The sequence below is a fragment of the Oncorhynchus mykiss genome, chromosome 17, assembly GCF_013265735.2.
Source record: "Oncorhynchus mykiss isolate Arlee chromosome 17, USDA_OmykA_1.1, whole genome shotgun sequence".
NCBI classification, from domain to species: Eukaryota; Metazoa; Chordata; class Actinopteri; order Salmoniformes; family Salmonidae; genus Oncorhynchus; species Oncorhynchus mykiss.
In genome coordinates, this window is record NC_048581.1 from 53,227,390 (window position 1) to 53,252,873 (window position 25,484).

At 40.5% G+C, this 25,484-nt stretch overlaps 1 protein-coding gene across 1 annotated transcript in view; it reads right to left on the bottom strand.

The window, feature by feature from the left end:
* LOC110494079 (receptor-type tyrosine-protein phosphatase gamma) overlaps window positions 1-20,348 on the bottom strand; it is a 272,591-nt gene extending 252,243 nt beyond the window's left edge. Inside the window, exon 1 of the mRNA XM_036950121.1 lies at window positions 19,694-20,348. Coding sequence (XP_036806016.1) covers window positions 19,694-19,778 — 85 coding nt within the window. The 5' untranslated portion in view covers window positions 19,779-20,348. The remainder of the gene's footprint in view (window positions 1-19,693) is intronic.
* Between the last annotated feature and the right edge of the window lie 5,136 nt (window positions 20,349-25,484).

The following is a 25,484-nucleotide window of genomic DNA, read 5'->3' on the forward strand; positions in this document are numbered from 1 at the left end:
GCGATCGGTTGAAAAGCATGCATTTAGTTTTACTTTTATTGAAGAGCAGTTGGAGGCCACGGCAGGAGAGTTGTATGGCAATAAAACTGGGGAAACATTGTCATGGCTTGGTTTGAACGCATGAGAAGTGGAGTGCTTAGCTTAGAAAGCAGAGGGCAGCGATCGGTTGAAAAGCATGAATTTAGTTTTACTTAAGAGCACTTAAGAGCATTTGGAAGCCACAAAAGGAGAGTTGTATGGCATTGAAGCTCGTCTACAGGTTAGTTAACACAAAGTCCAAAAAAGGCTCTAAAGTATACAGAATGGTGTCGTCTGCGTAGAGGTGGATCAGAGGATCACCAGCAGCAAGAACAAACATCATTGATGTATACAGAGAAAAGAGTCGGCCCGAGAATTGAAACCTGTGGCACCCCCATAGATACTACCAGAGGTCAGGACAACAGGCCCTTCGATTTGACACACTGAACTCTATCAGAGAAGTAGTTGGTGAATCAGGCAAGGCAGTCATTTGAGAAACCAAGGCTGTTGAGTCTGCCGATAAGAATGTGGTGATTGACAGAGTCGAAAGCCTTGGCCAGGTCGATGAATACAGCTGCACAGTATTGCCTCTTATTGATGGCGGTTATGATATCGTTTAGGAACTTGAGCATGGCTGAGGTGCACCCATGACCAGCTCGGAAACCAAATTGCATAGCAGAGAGGGTACGGTGGGATTCGAAATGGTCGGTGATCTGTTTCTTAACTTGGCTTTCGAAGACCTTAGAAAGGCAGGGTAGGATAGATATAGGTCTGTAACAGTTTGGGTCTAGAGTGTCTCCCCCTTTGAAGAGGGGGATGACCGCGGCAGCTTTCCAATCATTGGGGATCTCAGACAATACAAAAGAGAGGTTGAACAGGCTAGTAAAAGGGGTTGCAACAATTTCAGTGGATAATTTTAGAAAGAGAGGTTCCAGATTGTCTAGCCCAGCTGATTTTAGGGGTCCAGATTTTGCAGCTCTTTCAGAACATCAGCTATCTGGATTTGAGTGAAGGAGAAATGGGGGAGGCTTGGGCAAGTTGCTGTCGGGGGAGCAGGGCTGTTGACCGTTGTAGGGGTAGCCAGGTGGAAATTATGGGATCAGCAGGGCTCCGTGTGGTCAAAGGGTCCAGGCCAATTGGCAAAATAGGTAGAGGGGCCAAAGAATTTGTCCAAAGGGCCTCTTCAGCTAACAGTCCGATATGCTCTAGACAGCGAGTGGGCCGCGGTTAGCAGGCTAGCAGATGGGTATTCAGGGGACGTCGCGACGGAGGAGCCAGTTGGAAAACCCCCGGACAAATGACGTCGGTAGTCCAGTCGTGATGGGTCGGTGGCGCTCAGTGTCGGCAGTAAAAGGGGTCCAGGCCAAATTGGCAAAATATGTATTGTAGCCAAAGGAGTGGCTGACGGACCTCTTCGTCTAGCCGGGAGATGGGCCTAGCAAAGGCTAGCTCCAGACTAATTGGTTCTTGCTTCGGGACAGAGACGTTAGCCAGGAATATCCACTCAGATAGCAGCTAGCTAGCTGCGATGATCCAGGTGAAAAGGTTCAGAGCTTGCGGTAGGAATCAGGGGAAATTGAGAAAAATACGTCCGATTTGCTGGTTTTAGTCGCGCTGGGCAGACTGGTGAGAGTTGTCCGGGCTAAAGTTAGCTGATGACCGCTATCAGTTGCTAGCTAGCTTCTGTTGGGGGTTCCGGTTCAAAAGTAAAGAAAATATCAGATCCATACCACATTGGGTCAGGTGGATTGCAGGAGAGTTGAAGTTGAGGTTAAGAAAAATATATGTGAAGAAAAAAAGATCTAAGACGATAAGACGAGGACAAAAGACGTCTGACTGCTAGGCCATCTTGGAGAGGATGATTGGTGTAGTGCTGCAGATATGGTTGTCCTTCTGGGATGTTCTCCCATCTCCACAGGAGGAACTCCGGATCTCTATCAGAGGGACCATCAGGTTCTTGGTCACCTCCCTGACCAAGGCCCTTCTCCCCCGATTGCTCAGTATGGCCGGGAGGCCAGCTCTAGGAAGAGTTTTGGTGGTTCCAAACTTTTTCCATTTAAGAATGAAAGGGGATACCTAGTCAGTTGTCCAACTGAATGTATTCAACTGAAATGATGGAGGCCACTGTGTTCTTTGGGACCTTCAATTGTGCAGAAATATTTTTGTACCCTTCCCCAGATCTGTGCCTCAACGCAATCCTGTCGTCTCGGAGCTCTACAGACAACATCATCCTTCGACATCATGGCTTGGTTTTTGCTCTGACATGCACCGTCAACTGTGGGTCCTTATATAGACCGGTGTATCTGTATCTCGCAATTTAATGCTATATTATGCAATTTCTTGGCTTGCAATGTCTTGCAACTTCAGTAAAATAGGGCCTATCAATGAATAACTCCCAACCGACCGAAATCTGAACAAACTCTCGCTTCTTTAACAAAGAGCAAGAGCAGGTGACCCAGCTGCACTGTGATTTCAATTTAGTGGGGGAAAAAAAAAGTGTTTTTCCATTAGAGATTTGTCTCAACGTTAAGATCCCAATTTTGTTTAAATGTTTTAACCTTCACACCCCTACTGTGTAAATGTTCACAAACCGTGTCCACTCAGAACGTTTGAGCTGATCACAGTGACTGGTGCAAAGTACGCACAAAAACACAGACATGCACACAGACAGTAACTAAACACACACACACATAATCCCCAAGGCAGAGTCTCTCAGCCTCGGCAGTACAGCAGACCCTCAGGGACGGACATGTCTCAAAGCGTTAAAGTGGAAAACAAACATCATCACTTCTAGGATTTAATGAGGAGACCGTTCACTCAGACTAAGAGAGGCTGAACTGTCGGAGTGAGACGCTTGGCTGGCTGCACTATGCGCCTAGTAATAGGAAAACAAGGATATCAAATCAACAGAAATCAGTTCAGTGTTTTGGCTTGTGTTGTTAAGTGTGTGTGTTCTGTTCCACCCTTCCTTCCAACCTAGACTCAGGGCTAGACTCAACATAGTGAATGCAAATCCAGGACACACCAATTAGTATGATATGTAACGTTTTGTATGGTATGTCTTAATTTGTGGATGTCCATCACCCATTTCGTATGATGTTACAAATTACAATGTTACAATTTGCAATTCGTACAATATGTTACAAATTCCAATTTGTGGTGGCTAACGTTAGCTAGGTGGCTAACGGTAGCTAGGCTTAAGGCTGGGGTTAGGGGTTAAGGTTAGGGTTAAGCAAGGCAGTACGGTCCGGTATGGTGTCCCGGCAAAATAAATAGCGGGGGTACGCCATACTGGTAAACCATGAGCCTATCACAATAATTGAAATAAAATGTCAAAAAAACTGCAGTGCTTGAGGCATCACTACAGATCGGGGTTCGATCCCAGGCTGTCACAGCCGGCCGCGACTGGGAGAGGGGAGGGTTTGGCCGGACGGGATGTACTTGTCCCATCGCGCTCTAGCGACTCCTTGTGGCGGGCCGGGCGCATGCACTCTGACTTCGGTCGCCAGTTGTACGGTGTTTCCTCCGACACATTGGTGCGGCTGGCTTTCGGGTTAAGCGAGCAGTGTGTCAAGAAGTAGTACGGCTTGGCAGGATCGTGTTTCGGAGGACGGATGGCTCTCGACCTTTGCCTCTCCCGAGTCCGTTCGGGAGTTGCAGCGATGGGACTTGACTATAACTACCAATTGGGTATCACGAAATTGGGGAGAATTATTTTTGTAAAAAGTTTTTTTAAAAGGCTATTACACCATTATTTATCATTGCCGCATGTCAGAGGCATGAAAAATGATTGAATGGACTTGAAAACGGGTGGTATAGGCTATGCTCCAATATGTGATGTGGTTCGACGAGAACACTGACCTTTTTTCAAGTCAGTCAGAGACGAGTGGCCGACACCGAGATGCGTGCGGACAGCAGTGGACGCATAAATTCTCGCTGAAGGACAATTGTCACATGTCATCACATGTTTTGTGTAAAAGATGTCTCTTTCCATTCACCACTGTTTGGAGGCTGGAAATATGTTGCGAGTAGATGAACGTGCACAATTAGCCTGGCAAAGGAGCCCTTTGAAGTGATTTTTTTGACAATCAGATGAAAACATAATGACTGGTTGTGTTTATGCCACAATAAAATGGTAATACATTTAAACAATTTAATGATAAATCTTTCCAACTACGACCACATAGATCCTGTTGAATTAAAAGGGATTCTATATGAAATGAAAAATATAAATGCAAAGTCATGAGCTGAAATAAAACATCCCATACACACAAAAAGCTTATTTCTCTCAAATATTGTGCACAAATTTGCTTACATCATGTTATTGAGCATTTCTCCTTTGCCACGATAATCCATCCAGCTGACAGGTGTGGCATATCAAGAAGCTGATTAAACAACATGATCATTAAACAGGTGCACTTTGTGCTGGTGACAATAAAAGGCTTTTCTAAAATATGCAGTTTTGTTACACAACAATGCCACAGGTGTCGCAAGTTGAGGGAATGTGCCATTGGCGTGCTGAGTGCAGGAATGTCCACCAGAGCTGTTGCCTGAAAACTTTGTTAATTTCTCTACCATAACCCTCCTCTAATGTTGTTTTAAGATTTTTTGGTCTCACAACCGCAGACCACGTGTAACCATGCCAGCCCAAGACTTCCCTCTCGAGCTTCTTCACCTGCGTGATCGTCAGAAACCAGCCAGCCCCATTGAGCATGTTTGGGATACTTTGGATTGACGTGTACGACAGTGTGTCCCGGTTCCCGCCAATATCCAGCAACTTCGCACAACCATTGAAGAGGAATGGGACAACCTTCCACGGGCCACAATCTACAGCCTGATCAACTCTATGCAAAGGAGATGTCATGCTGCATGAGGCAAATGGTGGTCACACCAGACACGGACTGGTTTTCTGATCCACACCCACTACCTTTTTTATAAAGGTATTTGTGACCAAACAGATGTATATCTGTATCCCCAGTTACGTGAAATCCATAGATTAGAGCCTAATGAATTTATTTAAATGGACTAATTTCCGTATGAACCGTAACTAAGTCAAATCTTTTAATATTGTTGCATGTTATGTTTATATTTTTGTTCAGTGTAGTTCTATGATTAGGCCCATAAAAAATGCTGAAAGCCTTAACTCAAGAGCATGTACACATATCATGAGTCATATGAGGTCCTGTACCAGGAAGAAATTAAATCTACTTTCAACCCTGGGATTAACGTTAAAGTTAGGAGTTGCAAAGTAGATACAGTTGAAGTCTACATACACCTTAGCCAAATACATTTAAATTCAGATTTTCACAATTCCTGACATTTAATCCTAGTAACAATTCCCTGTCTTAGGTCAGTTTGGATCACCACTTTATTTTAAGAATGTGAAATGTTAGAATAATAGTAGAGAGAATGATTTATTTCAGCTTTTATTTCTTTCTTTCATCACATTCCCAGTTGGTCAGAAGTTTACATACACTCAATAAGTATTTGGTAGCATTGCCTTTAAATTGTTTAACTTGGGTCAAACATTTCGGTTAGCCTTCCACAAGCTTCACACAATAAGTTGGGTGAATTTTGGCCCATTCCTTCTGACAGAGCTGGTGTAACAGAGTCAGGTTTGTAGGCCTCCTTGCTTGCACATGCTTATTCAGTTCTGCCCACAAGTTTTCTATGGGTTTGACTTTGTTGTCCTTAAGCCATTTTGCTACAACTTTGGAAGTATGCTTGGGGTCATTGTCCATTTGGAAGACCCAAGCTTTAACTTCCTGACTGATGTCCTGAGATTTTGCTTCAATATATCCACATAGTTTTCCTCCTTCATGATGCCGTCTATTTTGTGAAGTGCACCAGTCCCTCATGCAGCAAAGCTCACCCACAACATGATGCTGCTTGCAAGCCTCCCCTGTTTTCCTCCAAACTTAACGATAGTCATTATGGCCAAACAGTCATATTTTTTGTTTCATCAGACCAGAGGACAGTGTGCAGTTGCAAACCGTAGTCTGGCTTTTTTATGGCGGTTTTGGAACAGTGGCTTCTTTCTTGCTGAGCGGCCTTTCAAGTTATGTCGATATAGGACTTGTTTTACTGTGGATATAGATACTTTTGTACCTGTTTCCTCCAGCATCTTCACCAAGTCCTTTGCTGTTGTTCTGGGATTGATTTTCACTTCTCGCACTAAAGTACGTTCAACTCTAGCAGACGGAACGTGTCTCCTTCCTGAGCAGCATGATGACTGCGTGGTCCCATGGTGTTTATACTTGCATACTATTGTTTGTACTACCAATACAAAATGGTCCAAGGCAAAGTATTATTCTTTTTTAAAAGGACACTACTTGAAAATATATATTCTTAAAATCTTGCAAAATATATTCCTTAATTTGATGGGACATAAAAACACATACAATTTGACATTGGTCTCAAGGCATAGTGAAGTAGTGGTACCTTCAGGCATTTGGAAATTGCTCACAGGAATGAACCAGACTTGTGGGGGTCTAATATTTTTTTCTGAGGTCTTGGCTTGTGTCTTTTGATTTTACCATGATGTCAAGCAAAGAGGCACTGAGTTTGAAGGTAGGCCTTGAAATACATCCACAGGTACACCTCCAACTGAATCAAATTATGTCAATTAGCCGATCAGAAGCTTTTAAAGCCATGACATCATTTCCTGGAATCTTCCAAGCTGCTTAAAGGCACAGTCAACTTAGTGTATGTAAACTTCTGACCCACTGGAATTGATACAGTGAATTATAAGTGAAATAATGTTTGTAAATAATTGTTAGAAAAATGACTTGACACAAAATGACACAGAAGATGTCCTAACCGACTTGCCAAAACTATAGTTTTTTCAACCACTCAAATTTCTTGTTGAGTGGTTGAAAAACAAGTTTTAATGACTCCAACCTAAGTGTATGTAAACTTCTGACTTCAACTGTAAGTAATGGTAAGAAGTTGCTAGTCCGTGTTGAGATTCGAACACGCAACCTTTAGGTTGCTAGTAGTTCGTGTTATATGACCAACCACCTTACTTTGTTAGCCTGAACTTCTTAAGGTATAGGGGACGCTTGCGTCCCACTTGGCCAAAAGCCAGGGAAAATGCAGCGCGGCAAATTCAAATAAAATTATATAAAAATCAAACTCATTAAATCACACATGTAAGATACTAAATTAAAGCTACACTCGTGAATACAGCCAACATGTCAGATTTTAAAAAGGCTTTTCGGCGAAAGCATAAGAAGCTATTATCTGATGAAGGCACAACAGTAAACAAAGAGAGTAGCATATTTCAACCCTGCAGGCGCTACACAAAACGCAGAAATAAAATATAAAATATGCCTTACCTTTGAAGAGCTTCTTTTGTTAGCACTCCAATATGTCCCATAAACATCACAATTGGTCCTTTTGTTCGATTAATTCATTAATTAACAGCTTCCAATTTCCGCAACGTCACTACAAAATATCTCAGAAGTTGCCTGTAAACTTTGCCAAAACATTTCAAACTACTTTTGCAATACAACTTTAGGTATTTTTAAACGTTAATAAATTGATCAAATTGAAGACGGGTCTATCTGTATTCAATACAGGAAGACAACAAACCAATGCTACTTTTCAAGTCTTGCGCACTCTCAACAGTGTTACCCAGTTCCTAGATGGCCGTACTTCTTCATTGCACAAAGGAATAACCTCAACCAAATTCCAAAGACTGGTGACATCCAGTGGAAGCGGTAGGAACTGAAAACAAATGCCTAAGAAATATTGTTTCCCAACTCACTGAACAGACAGAGACCTAAAAAAAAAACATCTGAACGGTTAGTCCTCAGGGTTTTGGCTGCTACATAAGTTCTGTTATACTCACAGACATGATTCAAACAGTTTTAGAAACTTCAGTGTTTTCTATCCAAATCTACTAATAGTATGCATATCTTATATTCTTGGCATGAGTAGCAGGAAGTTGAATTTGGGCACGCTATTTATCCAAAAGTGAAAATGCTGCCCCCTACACCTTAAAAAGTTAAGTAACCCTCAGTCTTATATAACCATACCAAAAGCAACATAGCATACTATTTACTATGTTAGGTATAGTCGATTCCTTCACGTGCCCTTACTAGTGTGTTTTTACAGTCAGAGACAAGCACATCTTGGGTTCTCAGGATAAGATGTTTACACTCATGACTTGTGTTGATGACGATGGCACTTGTGTTTTTAGCTTCCAATCAGATAATTCCACAAATCTCCACTTCATTCCAACTTGCATCAGTGAAAAGTATATCCCCTCAGGTGACTGTGTGTAATGAGTACCAATAACTAATAACCTCATGTTGATCATAATATATGACTTGTGTTGGGGAGGAATGCACTTAGCTACTGAACTGTGTACACTCAATGCTCATAGCTTCCAGCAAGATATTTTTACACTCCATTCCAACTCCCTTCTTGCATCATTGTGTGAAAGATACTGTATATCCCCTCAGGTAACCGTGTGGGGTGACTGTCATAACTAATAACCTCATGTTGATCAGAATCTTTAATTCATCCATGTGTTCAGGGGCTAGGCCTAATACATGTCCGCTGCTGTAGTCAAATTTAACAAATTAATGAGTAGCCTACAGATACTTTGAGCAATTTGAAGTCTGCTGTTGCATAAGCAATATTTATTTTAATTCAAATCAAATAAGCATAGTAGGCAGAGTTTTTTTTACTTGTCCAGTTCAGGGGTTCTCATCTGGCTTCAAATACAAGTTGGGTTGACCAAGGCAAGCCAAACTATTTGGGGGTGTTTCTACGAGGACTGTGATATTCCTGAAAAAAGGTGAGCCCGGGTGTCACTAAACTTCATAGCCAGTCTTTGAACAATTCATATTTCTGGAGGGAACAGAGGGAGTTTTTCCTAGCCACTGTGCTTCTACATCTGCATTGCTTGCTCTTTGGGGTTTTAGGCTGGGTTTCTGTATAAGCAATTGTGACATCTGCTGATGTAAAAAGGGCTTTATAAATCAATTTAATAGAAATTTGATTGTGGTGACTTATGCTAACTAGTCAATCTAGTTCCAAAGACAGGGCTTGTGTGCATCTCTTTGAGCTTCCCAATGATAAAGTATGGTAAATTCTGTTTCAGCATCTCTACTAGAGGTCGACCGATTAATCGGAATGGCCGATTTCAAGTTTTCATAACAATCAGAAATCATTTTTTGTATACCTTTATTTAACTAGTCAAGTCCGTTAAGAACACATTCTTATTTTCAATGACGACAAATTTTCACCTTGTCAGCTCGGGGGATTCAATCTTGCAACCTTACAGTTAACTAGTCCAACGCAATAACGACCTGCCTCTCTCTCGTTGCACTCCACAAGGAGACTGCCTGTTACGTGAATGCAGTAAGCCAAGGTAAGTTGCTAGCTAGCATTAAACTTATCTTGTAAAAAAACAATCAATCATAATCACTAGTTAACTACACATGGTTGATGATATTACTAGATATTATCTAGCATGTCCTGCGTTTCATATAATCTGACTGAGCATACAAGCATACAAGTATCTGACTGAGCGGAGGTAGACAGAAGCAGGCGCGTAAACATTCATTCTAACAGCACTTTTGTGTGTTTTGCCAGCAGCTCTTCGTTGTGCGTCAAGCATTGTGCTGTTTATGACTTCAAGCCTATCAACTCCCGAGATGAGGCTGGTGCAACCGAAGTGAAATGGCTAGCTAGTTAGCGCGCTAACAGCGTTTCAAACGTCACTCGCTCTGAGCCTTCTAGTAGTTATTCCCCTTGCTCTGCATGGGTAACGCTGCTTCGATGGTGGCTGTTGTCGTTGTGTTGCTGGTTCGAGCCCAGGGAGGAGCGAGGAGAGGGACGGAAGCTATACTGTTACACTGCCAATACTAAAGTGCCTATAAGAACATCCAATAGTCAAAAGGTTAATGAAATACAAATGGTATAGAGGGAAAGAGTCCTATAATTCCTATAATAACTACAACCTAAAACTTCTTACCTGGGAATATTGAAGATTCATGTTAAAAGGAACCACCAGCTTTCATATGTTTTCATGTTCTGAGCAAGGAACTGAAACGTTAGCACATATTGCACTTTTACTTTCTTCTCCAACACTTTGTTTTTGCATTATTTAAACCAAATTGAACATGTTTCATTATTCATTATTTGAGGCTAAATTGATTTTATTGATGTATTATATTAAGTTAAAATAAGTGTTCATTCAGTATTGTTGTAATTGTCATTATTACAAAAAAAACACACAAAAAAATTGTCAGATTAAATCGGTATCGTTTTTTTTTTGGTCCTCCAATAATCAGTATCGGTGTTGAAAAATCATAATCGGTGGACCTCTAATCTCTACCCATTAGGCTTTTTACGATAGGCCGTAATGTCAAGCACCCTATTCAAAGTACAGTATCCAACATGTCCCCAATAAAATGTAACATGAGAAAATAACCAACCAATCGCCAATAGAAAAAATGTGTATTTTGATCAATGTGTCCAATTACTTTTAATACCTCAGTCTTATTGATCCCCTTGGCTTTCAATTAAATGATTAACTACCTCTCATTATGCAGGTCAGGGATAGGAGAGAGAGAGGCAGAGACGGGATGGGAGGAAGAACGATCCCTTTCTGATTTCATTATATTGGCAGCCACTCAATCACTATGGAGCTTCGGCCTCATTAGGCATGAGGGAAGCAACCACTCCAACGAATGAAATACACATTCATGCATTACACAAACAATGACTGCAGGCTGTATAAAAGAGCTTCTTCATTTTAATAAAGGATCAAACTTTCTTTTTTTTTTACATTTTCACCTAAAATGATATACCTAAATCTAACTGCCTTTAGCTCAGGACCTGAAGCAAGAATATGCATATTCTTGATACCATTTGAAAGGAAACTGAAGTTTGTGGAAATGTGAAATTAATGCAGGAGAATATAACACATTAGATCTGGTAAAAGATAATGAAAACAAAAAAAAACGTGTGTTTCAAAAGGGTTCAAACTGTAGAACCCAGTTCCTACATTTGAATATAAAAATTGATTTTATCAAACAAAACTATGGTACATTTTATCTGGGACCCTCAGGATGACAAATCAGAGCAAGATTGCTGAATGTAAGTACATCATTTACCTTCAGAGGTGTATCAAACCAGTTACCGTGATAAGTTTGTTGTTGTGCATTCTTCTCAAACAATAGCATGGTATTTTTTCACTGTAATATCTACTGTAAATTGGACAGTGCAGGTAGATTAACAATAATGTACCTTTCTGACCATATAAGACATATCTATGTCCTGTAAAATTTGCTGTTACTTACGTCGTCATTCTAGTCACATTAGCGCACGTTAGCAACAACCGTCCCGGGAATAGGGACACCGATCCCGTAGATCCTTACTGTGTGTGTGTGTGTGTGTGTGTGCAGAGGCTTTTTGCAGTCTATTCTAAGTCTGTCAGACTGACACTTCATATCAAAACACTTTGTATATACACAGGTTCAACCTTTTCCCTGTCAGCAACTAATAGGATAGAGAACACAACCATTTAAGGAGACACACACACACACACGGGACGGAGAGCACACGCAGACGTGCACATACACACAAACACTTCACAATGTCTTACACACTGCCAAGACACGAACACGCAATACCAGGTTATTTGATGTATACTATACATTACAAAGCACGCTTATTGAATTTCCAAATCTCCTCAAATATCACTTTCTCATGCGATTTTAAATAAGAAACTCTCATGTAAAAATATAGCAATGGAACACAAACAGAATTCCAATACAAAGAACAATCATGTCATCGGAAAACGGTAAGCGCTATCCGGTATACTTGGGACGTCCCTACCATAAACCCTAACCCCAACCATATTCAATTTAACCTTCAATGGGGTAGTGACATCAAGGATCCCGGATAACACGGATCATCCGAAAACCCAACAAGACTCCATTTTGTTCTAGTCTCCTTTAAAACAATGAGTGGGAAACGGATTCGGTGTTGAGGGTTGCATTATCAGAAAGGCACTTCACTAATTTGGAAGCTTCTAAAACACAGCCAAGGGACTTTTGCATCCCAGGACAAAAATAGGGTAGATCAAATGAACAGGGACAAAACCGTGGTAACCTACCTGACAAAAGCCAAATATAACATGTGCCTTTTTCACTTCAGACATTAAATACAAGTACTGTACATGACTGGCCCCTTGATTTGTATTTGTTTCAGTAAAAACCTTACTTTTTGCTTTCTCATCCGTACAGAGAGGAGTTTGGATTACCGTGAATACTAAATCCTCCAAATCCTTCAATCCCTCCATTGTTTGACGTGAGGGAAAGCAAAACAACTAGTGAAGGACCATAGACATGAGCACTGCCTTGTTTAAACATGGGACGAAATACTGTAGTTTGGTTTCAGCATTGCTATAATAATAAATAGTAATAATAATAAATAATAATAATAATGTAATAGTGAGAAAGATCATACCTTTCAAACCCAAATCAATAGAAGGGTTACTGAGTTAGAATACGTTGATAGAGCAAGAGAAAACGGATTTTGCAGGGGAAGGCAATACAGTAGCAGAAGAAGGGAAAACATCATCACTGACAAGAATGTGCCTCTTTCGGGAGTCGGTTTGAAGTGCTGTGTGAGATCTCCCCATAGCATTCCATCACAACAACACATCCTGTAAAATACAGCTGACACACATTGGAAATTAAACACATGAACATTACCCATTTGGGATATACCCACAATAACAGGACACAAATGATACGTGCACTGTGAATTTCAAATTCCAAGGGACATCTAGAGTGATTCAATGATGGCAACAAAAGCACATGTAAACATTGTTTTTAAAGGATCAGTCAATAGACAACATGAGGAGACCGAGAAAGGGAAGGACGTATATTAGGTAAACCCCTGCCAGAGAATGAACTCTCTATACCTCCCTCTCCCCAGCCCAGACCAGGCTACTGACTCCTCAGCCGTAAGTACAGCTGACTTGACAGCTCATGTCAGGGAGAGATTGTTTAAGAGAAGGATGGCAGGATGGAGGAGGGGATGGAGGGATGGAGGACAGTTATTGATATGGTTGAGTCCTTGAGTGCAGCGGTATTCGTCCTTTGGTGACAGTGCCTTATTGCCTGGACATTCATCACGGTTCTAATAAAGCTACAGGAGGAGAGTGGACGGAACACAGAGTATGTTTTCCTGGCTACAGTATGCCTCTACTCTCTCCCCGTCACTGGAGGTCTGAGGGGTAATTCTACAAAGCAGGATCAATGGGTTAGCCAGCCAACTTGCCTAAATATTCTTAAATAACTTCATATTCTTTTTGAAAGATAAGCTTGGAATGGGTATGGTCTTATATCCTCAATAAACAAAAAACATATCTAAGTTAAGCTTTCTTAATGACCCAGACAATTAATGGTTATTTCTGGTTAGTCATTGATCCTCCTTTGTAGTATACCCCTCTGGACCTCTGTAAACTGTACTAGAGTACGAGTGCTGGATGATCTAGGATCAGTTTGGCCTTTTAGATCATCATGAATCAGATTATATGGACTTGGGGATCAGGACTCCTATTCTGAGACACTTTATGAATACTGTATTTGATGTGAATGTGTCCCAGACAGTACAAGAATAATCCTGTTTTTCTTCCTTATCTCTGTAGCTTGGGTGCTGATTGGACAGGTGATGGGATGTGGTGCAAACCACATGTGACCAGGGGGATAAGGTGATCATCATGACCAGGAGTAATTGATTACATTATTTATTTTTTTAATAAATACCAAATCAGTCACATTACCAGCAAAAATATTTTAATCAGATTACAGATAATTATGAAAAACTAGATGATTACTTCTTGGATGGATTTCAGAAAGGATGTTTGCGCAATTTAAAAAAAAAAATCTCAATAACATTCAATTCAGCATTGAAAAAAGTTTACATTTGGTCCACCTGAGTGAATCTGACCACAAGTCAGAGGCCACCATAATGACACATGTGTAATGTATCAGTTTTGTCGTCTAATGCCTCTTAATGGGAAAGTAATACATTATTTTTTTTTGTAAGTAAATCAGATTACGTTTGGGTAATCAAAATATTATATTGTTTTCCCCACAAAAAGGCTTTATTACGGACAGAAATACTCCTCAGTTTCATCAGCTGTCCGGGTGGCTGGCCTCAGACCATCCCGTAGATGAAGAAGCCGGATGTGGAGGTTCTGGGCTGGCATGGTTACACATGGTCTGCGATTGTGAGGCCGGTTGGACGTACTGACAAATGATCTAGAACGACATTGGAGGCGGCTTATGGTAGAGAAATTAACATTCAATTCTCTGGCAACAGCTCTGTTGGACATTCCTGCATTCAGCATGCCAATTGCACGCTCCCTCATCTGTGGCATTGTATTGTGTGACAAATCTGCACATTTGAGTGGCATTTTATATTCCCCTCAACTTGGTGCACCTGTGTAATGATCATGATATTTAATCAGTTTCTCGATATGCCACACCTGTCAGGTGGATGGATTATTTTGGCAAATAAGAAATGCTCACTAACAGGGTGTAAACAAATTAGTGCACAGAATTTGAGAGAAATAGGCTTTTTGTGCACATGGAGCATTTCTGGGATCTTTTATTTCAGCTCATGAAACATGGGGATCAACACATTATAGATGTGGTAAAGAGATCAATGGTACGCAGACCGTGGGAGCTGGAAGAAGCATGCCAGATTGGCCCACATTCAACAAATCTGATCTAAAAAAGTGGATATTCGTCAAATCTGTCATGATTTACTTATTGTAACTGGACCAATTTGAAAATATTTGGTTGTTTTTGCTGCACAACATTTAGAAGTTGTCCCTTTTCAGGTTTAGAAGTGGTGACAAGCTGGTAGCTTAGCTAGGATACAGAAATAGGTGGTGGTATTCAAAGTCGTTTTTAACTGTAAAGCAGTTGATTGGTGACGATGTCATGAACATGTAATGGGGTTGACCTCCAAACAATAACGATACTCCAATTTTTAACTCAACATAGTTTGAAATACACACATAAACAATAGCCTAAAAATGTAAGAACATTTTTCTGGGGGGCAATGAGGAGATCCTGGATCTTTCCCCCATGCATTTCCATGGCATTTGTTAGATTTCTCTCTTTACCGTATGCATCTCTAATCTCTCGGTCTAAGGAACAGCTCCTCTAGGACCCACGCGACAACCACAATGGAAAACTATTACAGGATTGACTATTGAATCTCAATGTGACTGCTACGGAGGACAGCAAAGAGGAGCTGAGTTGAACTCAGGAGTTTAGCTGTGCAGAGAACAGGTCAATGCATTAATAACATTATTGCAACATTATAACAATGTAGCTAATAAGCCGACTTGCATGTTTCATTTACAGTTCACTTTTCATCAAGGTCATCAGAATGATACACGGTCTAATCTAGAAACCACAAGTTGCAACAATGTAATGTCATGAGTATATCCCCTTGAATTGCTCCATGAAGTGGTTGTGTACAGGAGAATGTTGCTTTTTGAGAACCACCTTTTTTTTTTAAAGTATGTAATTGGGGTGTTAATTGTTTTCGAGAGACTTACCACAACCAGCAAATAATTTCCTCATTCTTGTCGTGCAGTACAGGGGGTCTGAAAAAACATGAAGAAATGTTCCAAAAAAAACACCCAAGTCAGTCTTTTTATAAACGGAAAAGCTCTCAGTATAGTGATGCAGGTCTTTAGATGTTGTACACGTTAAATTGTGTCATTCCAAACTTTATCCACAACGATATATTCAATTTTGTTTCTACTTGAGCGATACCTTTCCGTCCATTATAGAAGCAGGCTACACAGTGATGGGGGGGAAGCTCGAGGACGTATTTGAGTGTTTTAGAGCATTTGTTCATGTCTTTTCAGAGCCCACGTACTGCACAAAAAGGATGAGGAAGTGATTCGCTGGTTGGGGTAAATTTCTCAAAAACAAGTGAAATTGCTATAAAAAAATAAAAAATACCCTTCTATAACATGTCATTTACATCAAAAAAAGAGATTTGGTTGTAAAAAAAAAAAAAAAAAAAGCTAACTTCTCCTTTGAGATTTTCCACACGCTTTGTATCATTTCAGCCAATAGTTTTGAAAGTAGCATTCACAGGCAAAAACGGGTCCCTGACAATTGTGCACAAAGTTATCATGTCATTGTGCTTAAGGCTCTGTGCGGTATGCGCAAAAAGAGTAAAAAAATAAATAAAAAAAAACTCTAGTGTTTATATGGTGTGGACCTCATTGGACAATAGTGGGTCGACCTAATCCTGCCTCCCACTTTAACTTTGCAACCTCAATGGACAGTATTCCGCCTGCCAATCAACATTGTCCATCACAATTGGTTGTTGCAGGTCAGTTCCCGACTTCCCGTAGTTGCATGCATGGTCTCAGACTAGTATGGCAAACGAGCAAGCTAATGTGATAATGTCATTTTATACAATGTAAAATTTAGTTATATGTTTGCATCAAATGTCCTACTACCTTGAAAGTTGTGTATTGATTATATATAGCATTTGCCTATGCAAATGAATGATGATCTCTGGCAATCAACTGCAGTGTTGGATTATTACCCCATATCATGGAATACCTGTGTGAACATGTATATGGACAAAAGGTGGACAGATGGAATTACTTGATTTGGATGGATGGTCAACACAAACAGAAAAGTAGGCCGATATTTTGCATTTCTTGAACACATCAATGTGTGTGTTGTGTCATGATGGGCGATGGACACGCGGCTGGTAAGAACCTTATAGCATACTTTGCAATATATTCCAAAATTGACCAGCGACACAATTTAGGAGCTAAACGTTGCCAGCGCAGTTTTTCTGATTGGGTTGACAGTTATTTTCTAAATGTATTTGTGTGGCTACAACGCCATCTTTAGCGCACAACATTTTCTGTTTTGTAGAGAAATGTATTGAAAAAGAGAAATTAAGTTTCTACCAAGGTCTAATAGCTCTAACTTCTTATTTCGGATGCATTCTAACTTCTGATGTATGGATTTGAGCCCGACGGATTCAATATATTTTCGCGGTTATCAAAATAGCTAAACGTTAAGCGCATGCAGCCACTCAACACACTTGCTTCAGAGGTCACGTTCACTACATGACAGGAACGAGCGCATAATCTCACGCCGTAAATTAAAGTAGGTTATAATGTAAGGATTCTGTGGCTTTTTCCGCTGAGAGAGAGGACTGTGTAGATCGTTCATTATGCATGTATGAGCCATACATTGACACGTCGAGTCCAAAACGTGAAGTTTAAAAAACAACGAGGTAGGCTAGTTCTTTAAAGGCTATATGCACTCAAACTTGCCATTATTTTGTGTTTTTGCACTCAGAATTATAGCCTAGCCTATCAAAGTGCTAGGCTCTGATGATCCATTAAAATCTTGGCTCTGGATGGCCATGCGCAGTGACCGCGAGAATTTAGGAGATGTGATCCCTCCTCCTCTCTGTGGTTCCAGTCCTGCTGTTACATCACTGCATGTCTGTGCATCAGACCTGCCAAAGTACCGGACAGACACCGCCACCCTGTCACACCTTCTGTAGGCTACATGCGCCAAGCATCCCGCAGATACTGCTCAGTTCCTTTACTGAAACCATTTCATAACCTAATATTTCCCATGGGTGGTTACGACAACATGAATGACTCATTCTTCTACATTGAAACTAATGTCAATCTTTTCATTTCATCCCATGTTGAAATTTCTGCAAATTTTAGCAAAGTCACATTATTAGTGATTCATCAAAAACAAAAATACCATGATTTGGGGATTTTCACAAAATGTAATCCATAGAATAGTCCTTTGCAGGGAGGTAGGTTAATGATATATATCTGACATATGAATCTAAAAGCATAATTAAGAAATAATTCATCAAAGTTGGCATATTTATGTCATTTTTGGCATTACCCAGGCCTCCTTAAGACTGCATAATGTTTCATCTGTAGATGCTGCAAATAAAATGTATTGTCATATGAAGCTTTAAAACTTGCTGTGCAATGAGTAGTTTTTTTATTACAGTTTTCTTTATGAATATTGAAAAATATAAAAGATTAATATTGAAAATATACCATTGTTGATTTGGCAAACATCTCAATATATTGTTGAACATAATATACTCACTCTATGGGCATATGAAAGTTCCAGAATGGGATCTCCGCTAGTTTTAAATTTAGGGCCCATTTTATAGAGTAATTTGCATTGTAGGTAATGTAACCAATCACATCCCTCCATTTACTTGTCTCATTGAACATTCTACCAATCACCAGCAGCTGGAAGACCATTTAAAATCCATTTTCACATTCACTCTGATGGTAATGCTTACAAATTGGATCATAACTCTAAAAGTAGCAGAGATCCCCACTCTGGAACTTTGATATGCCCGTACAACAGGGATCATCAACTAGATTCAGCTGTGGGATGATTATTTCTTGAGCGGATTGTTGGGGGGGCGGAACATAATTACAAATAATTTGTAGACTGCAAATTGACCGCAAGAAACCCAAACAGATATAATGTTTGACTAAAACGTAATAATTTTAAACCTTGCTTACATTTGTATACGATCACGTGTCTCTCTATTAGGCATAGGAATACTTGGTAACAGATTCTTAAATTAAAATCACAAAGAGCTGATTTCCTGGTGCTTTTACAGTCTTACGTCCAACAATGAAATTAAATAGGCAAAATCTTGAGGGGCCAAATCAAACCACTTGCGGGCAGAATGCCACCAGTTGGGGAACCCTGCCGTAGAATATATTATGTTTAACAATATATACATTTTAAATTGCCAAATCTAAAAATAGATTTTCATGAATGTAAAAAAAAAGAAGAAGTTATTGAAATCAAAATACTACTCATATTACAGAGCAAGAGGTAAAGCTTCATATGACACCAATGTTTGCTTTGTAGCACCTACAGATGTAGTCTGATTAATCAGGCTGTAATACACAATTCATTGGTATGTACAGCCTGAAAGTAATCCCTGAAAAATCCTGTAAATGTTCCTTTCAAGACAAAATGTTGAATAAATGACATGTAAACTTACTCTACTGGTTGGTTGTCTTTGTGGTTCACCGGTAGAGTAATTTGAGGCAAAATATCCACAGGAAAGTATTTTTTCCCCCAACTATTTAGACACCAGTCCATCATGTTTAATATGTAGTAGTCTGATTAATCAGGCTGTAATACATAATTAATACACAATTCATTTAAGACATATTTATCCAAAATGTCAAAAATATGGCAATTTTGAGAAATTATTTCTCAATTATGCAATTAGATACAAATGTCAAATATATGTCAACACTCCTTGCTGCAAATGACTATACTATGGATTACATTTCATGAAAAACCCCAAAATCATGGTGTTTTTGTGTCTGGGTTTCGTGAGAAATCACTTATGTATGTAGGATGAATATCTCATCTTCCATGCGGCAGTAGCTAGCAGCAGCAAGTCTTCTCGTCCTGTTATCTTTTCGTGATCAGGGCAAAATTGGAAATGTTAATTCCCTGGTCTTGATTTTAATACAAATATAGATTAACATTGTTGCCTATATAAGCACGACACACACTGCAGTGAACAAATAGTTTACAATATTGCAAACAATGCAACGACTTACCAGGATGACAGTCGGTAAACACGGCCAAGGCTGAACAAATTATGGGTAAGGTCCACCAGTGACTCGGTTCCAGTATTCTCCGCATGTTAAAATACTCATCGAGAGCAACAAGAAGGCAACGGGTGACAAAGTTTGAGGTCTACAAAATTACATAAACTTGATTGTAGAAAACAGACGTTAGCACATAGGGCGCAAACCCAACTGTAGTGTCAGATGGAGTGTAGTTTGATGGCAATTCACTTGAAGCCAATTAAGCATCTGTTTCAAGGAATATCTATGGCTGTGAACCGCAGAAAAATAGTTTTGTCACAGTCGGCCACATGCATCCAAGCTTTCTTTCTACATTCCCAAAGTGAATCATATAGGTGAAAGTCAACGAGCCCGACTCAATTTCGTCAACTTGAGGGAAAAAATGGTCGAAGAATAGGCTACTGATTATGTTCGTCCATTCAGCGGTGACCCGCGGCGCCACTTATGAATGTAGAGAGAATGTTGCAAAGGCAGTGCTGGAAGCGTTCCATCACAGACTTTCTAAACGTACCGAACTGTCTTTGGTTCCATTCTTCCATCCAGGAAGTAGCGGCATGCATGTGAGTGTTCTGGCGGACGGTTTAGAATACAGCGAGCTGCATGGGGCGGGAGGTAAAATCTGAGCTCAGGACGCTGGATCCTAGCGCCGAAGGAAAGCTTTAACGCTCTAAAAAGCCTACAGCAGCACCAACACATTGTGTCAAGTTTTTATATTTCACTACAACATAAAACAGGCTCTGTCAGTTGAGTGGGTAATTATATACATCTACTTTAACAAACATATGCCTGTTTAGGATCATTTCGATTCTGTCCATAAATTGCTTGTTGTCTATGCCACATATCCATAACGGACATGGGGTTGTCAATAGTTTTGAATAAAAAAATATATTTTTAAAACGTTATTTATGGACATCTTTGGCATTAGGCTAGAATGTGAACACAGTACGTTACTTATTCCACCTACTAATGTATGCTACTTGTAGACTGCGTTTACCCAGGCAGCCCAATTCTCAGTGGGGTATAGTACTTAAGTTAAAATATTTTAAAGTACTAAGATAGTTTTGGGGGGGTATCTGTACTTTACATTTATATTTTTGACTATTTTTACTTTTACTTCACTACATTCCTTTAAGAAAATATTGTACTTTTTTCTCCAAACATTTTCCTTGACACCCCAAAGTACTCGTTACATTTTGAATGCTTAGCAGGACAGGAAAATGGTCCAATTCACGCACTTATCAACAGAACATCCCTGGTCATCCCTACTGCTTCTGATCTGGTGAACTCACTAAACTCCCTAAGCACACATGCTTTGTTTGTAAATTATGTCTGAATATTGGAGTGTGCCCCTAGCTATCTGTAAAAAAAAAAAATTTAAACATGAAAATGGTGCCGTCTTATTTGCATAATATGAGGAATTTTAAATGGTTTATACTTTTACTTTTGATACTTAAGTATATTTTAGCAATTACATTTACTTTTGATACTTAATTATGTTTTAAACCAAATACTTTTAGACTTTTACTCAAGTAGAAGTTTCCTGGGTGACTTTCACTTTTACTAGAGTCATTTTCTATTAAGGTATCTTTACTTTTACCCAATTATTATGACAATTTGGTACTTTTTCCACCACTGCCATATCTGATATTTTTTTCACTTCTTGTTTTTTTGACCAATCGGATCCGCTCTGAAAAAGATCTGATGTGAAAACATCTGATGTGATTGCTCAAAAAACCAATTAGTGTAACAAAAAAAAGAAAATAATTGGGCTGCCTGTGTAAACACAGCCCGACTAAACACACCAAAATGTAGGTCTACTGAATAATGTGCTAACTTTGCCCACTAGAGGGACAATTTATAACAGCTAAACCAGAAGCCATTGGAATGGATGATACACATACTACTGTAGAAGAGAACCATTACATCTCTTGTCAACCCTCAACCAGGAAAGACTGGCATGCAGGTGATGTAAAGCCATAGCAAGATAGTTTTTTCATTAACAATTTATGATCAATAACATCAAAGGCTGCACTGAAATCTAAAAATACAGCTCCAGCTATCATCTTATTATCCATTTATTTTAACCAATCATCAGTCATCTTAGTCAGTGCAGCACAAGTTGAGTGCCCTTCTCTATATACATGCTGAAAGTCAGTGGTTAACTTGTTCTCTGACAAATAGCATTGTATTTGGTCAGACACAATTCTCTCCATCAGTTTACTAAGAGCAGGCAGCAAACTGATTGGGCGGCTGTTACAGCCAGCAAAGGATGCTTTACTATTTTTAGGCTGTGGAATTACTTTAGATCCTTCCATGCCTGTGGACACACACACTCCTTTAGGCTTTGTTTAATGATATCGCAAATAGGGGTGGCAATATAGTCTGCTACAATTGTCAATAGTTTCCCATCAAGGTTGTCTATACCTGGTGGCTTATCATTATTGATGGATAACAATAGTTTTTTCACCGCTCCCACACTAACTTGACCAAATTCAAAACAGCAATGCTTCTCTTTCATTATTATATATATTTTTCAAAAATATGATTGTTCACGTTTCAATGTCGTCATTTCACTTCTTAGATATTCCACTTTACTAGTGAAATAGTCATTGAAATTATTGGCAATATCAAATGTTTTTTTTTAAATAAATGACTCATCAACTTCAATGAACGATGGAGATGAATTGGGGTTTCTGCCCATTATTATATAAAGTCTTCTTCCATTGTATTTTGGGTCATTTATCTTGGTTTGGTATTATAATGTATTCTTCTTTGTTATGTTTAGTCATAACATTTCTCAATTTACAGATTGTCGACCAATCAGCTGAGCAGCCTAACTTGTTTGCCACCTCCTTTGCATAATGTCTTTGAACCACACAATTTTTCAATTCATCTCAATCCAGAGGGCTCTAATAGTTCTCTCAGTTATTTCTTAACAGGTGCATACTTGTCAATTATTGGAATGAATCATTTTACAAATACATCCAGTGCTGCGTCTGGATTCACAAAAGAGTCCTGAGAATTTCATTGTATGATCTCTTATAAATTACCTTTGGCGGTTTGGCTTTCGTTGTTATTGCCACTGTCTTATGGTCAATACAGCCAATGGGAACTGATATTGCTTTGGAGGAAAGCTCTGAAGATATGATAAATACAAGTGGATGTCACAGATCTAACACAACAGCCTTGTCTCAGGGTAGTAAGTTGGTTGTTTGAAGATATCCCTCTAGTGGTGTGGGGGCTGTGCTTTAGCAAGGTGGATGGGGTTATATCCCGCCTGGTTGGCCCTGTCCGGGGGTATTGTCGGATGGGGCCACAGTGTCTCCCAACTCCTCCTGTCTCAGCCTCCAGTATTTATGCTGCAAAAGTTTACGTGTCGGGGGCTAGGGTCAGTCTGTTATATCTGGAGTTTTTATCCTGTCTTATCCGGTGTCCTGTGTGAATTTAAGTATGCTCCCTCTAATTCTCTCTCTCTCCCTCTCCCTCTCCCTCCCCCAGGACCTGAGCCCTGGGACCATGCCTCAGGACTACCTGGCCTCATGACTCCTTGCTGTCCCTAGTCCACCTGGTCGTTTTTCCTACCCACCGTGCTACTACATCTGCATTGCTTGCTGTTTGAGGTTTTAGGCTGGGTTTCTGTATAGCACTTTGTGACATCGGCTGATATAAAAAGGGCTTTATAAATACATTTGATTAATTGATTGATTGATGGTTGAGTGATAACCTGGGTCATATTACAGGAATTTGTCACAGTTAGAAGTTTCCTCTTAAGAGGACAGCTAGTTGCTAAAGCGTCAATACAGGATTAAGATGGAATCCTACTACACCAGCTCTGACGCTCGTCAGATGTGACAGGGCTTGATAACTATTATGGACTACAAAGGGAAACCCAGGTGCGAGCTGCCCAGTGACGCGAGCCTACCAGATGAGCTAAAGGCCTTTTATGCTCACTTCGAGGCAAGCAACACTGAAGCATGCACGAGAGCACCAGCTGTTCTGGATGACTGTGTGACAATGCTCTCGGTAGCCGATGTGAGCAAGACCTTTAAACAGGTCAACATTCACAAAGCTTCGGGGCCAGATGGTTTACCAAGACGTGTACTCAAAGCATGCGCGGACCAACTGGCAAGTATCTTCACTGACATTTTCAACCTCTCCCTGACTGAGTCTGTCGTACCTACATGTTTCAAGTAGACCACCATAGTCCCTGCGCCCAAGGAAGCGAAGGTAACCTGCCTAAATGATTACCGTCCCGTAGCATTCACTTTGGTAGCCATGAAGTGCTTTGAAAGGCTGGTCATGGCTCACATCAACAGCATCCTCCCAGATACCCTAGACCCACTCCAATTCGCATACCGCCCCAACAGATCCACAGATGACGCAGTCTCAATCGCACTCCACACTGCCCTTTCCCACTTGGACAAAGGGAACACCTATGTGAGAATGCTGTTCATTGACTACAGCTCAGCGTTCAACATTATAGTGCCCACGAAGCTCATCACTCAGCTAAGGACCCTGGGACTAAACACCTCCCTCTGTATCTGGATCCTGGACTTTCTGACAGGCCACCCCCAGGTGGTAAGGGTAGGCAACAACATGTCTGCCATGCTAATCCTCAACACTGGTGCCTCTCAGGGGTGTGTACTTAGTCCCCTCCTGTACTCCCTGTTCACCCACGGCTGCGTGGCCAAACACGACTCCAACACCATCATTAAGTTTGCTGACGACACAACAGTTGACGGCCTGATCACCGACAATGATGAGACAGCCTATAGGGAGGAGGTCAGAGAACTGGCAGTGTGGTGCCAGGACAACAACCATAGCTTTCACCTCGATTCACCTGGTCAGTCTATGTCATTGGAAAAGCAGGTGTTCTTATCATTTTGTATACTCGGTGTATATGTGATGTTGGGCTGAAGCTACTGACCAGGAAGCTTGGCTCTCTCACTCCTCCCAGTCTTTTGAGAGGGAAGGTGGACAATGTCCGCACGCTCTCTGGCAGCTTTCATAGGTATGCAAGGTTTTTTCAGACTCTTGCACACAGCTTCAGAGAAGTCCTTGTTTAGGAAGCTGTTGGTTCCTCTCAAGTTCTTGGTTCTCTCCAGAACAGCTATCTTGTTCTTGAACCTTAGAAACTTGACCACTATCGACGTAGGTCTGTTACCTGGGCTCGTTACAGGTTTTCCAGACCTGTAGGCACGCTCAACCTCAATCCTCCTGTGATCCATCTACAGCCTTTTGTGATAATTTTTCTCAACTTTTTCAGGAGACCCTGTCCAGATCTCATGTGGAGACTCTGGTATGCCATCCACAACAATGTTGTTGTTCCTCGATTGTCCCCCCCCCCCCCCCCAGTCATCTGTAATAATGTTTCACAGACAGTGCTGATATCTCATGTAGACTTACAGTTTGTTTTCATCCTGCTGCAAGTCTTTTTCATCCACCTCACCCTGGGAGAACTGCAAACTGTTCTTAAGCTCTTGGACCTCTCTGGTCAGATTGTCCATTCTTTTGTTAGTTGAGTCCACCAGTATTTGGACACGTATTGAAGCTATTTTTTTGTTGCTATAACAATTGCTTGTAGACATCTTATTGTTGATTTAAAAGATGACACACCTGTGACAGCGAGACACTGTCCTCTCCATTACTCCAACCTTCTTTGGGCGGAATGATGGTAGCTGGTGAACGCTGGTACTTCACACAATTCCAGCCAGCACAGCTCTCAGGAATGATGTAAACAGCTTACAAGCCTGGCTAGCTT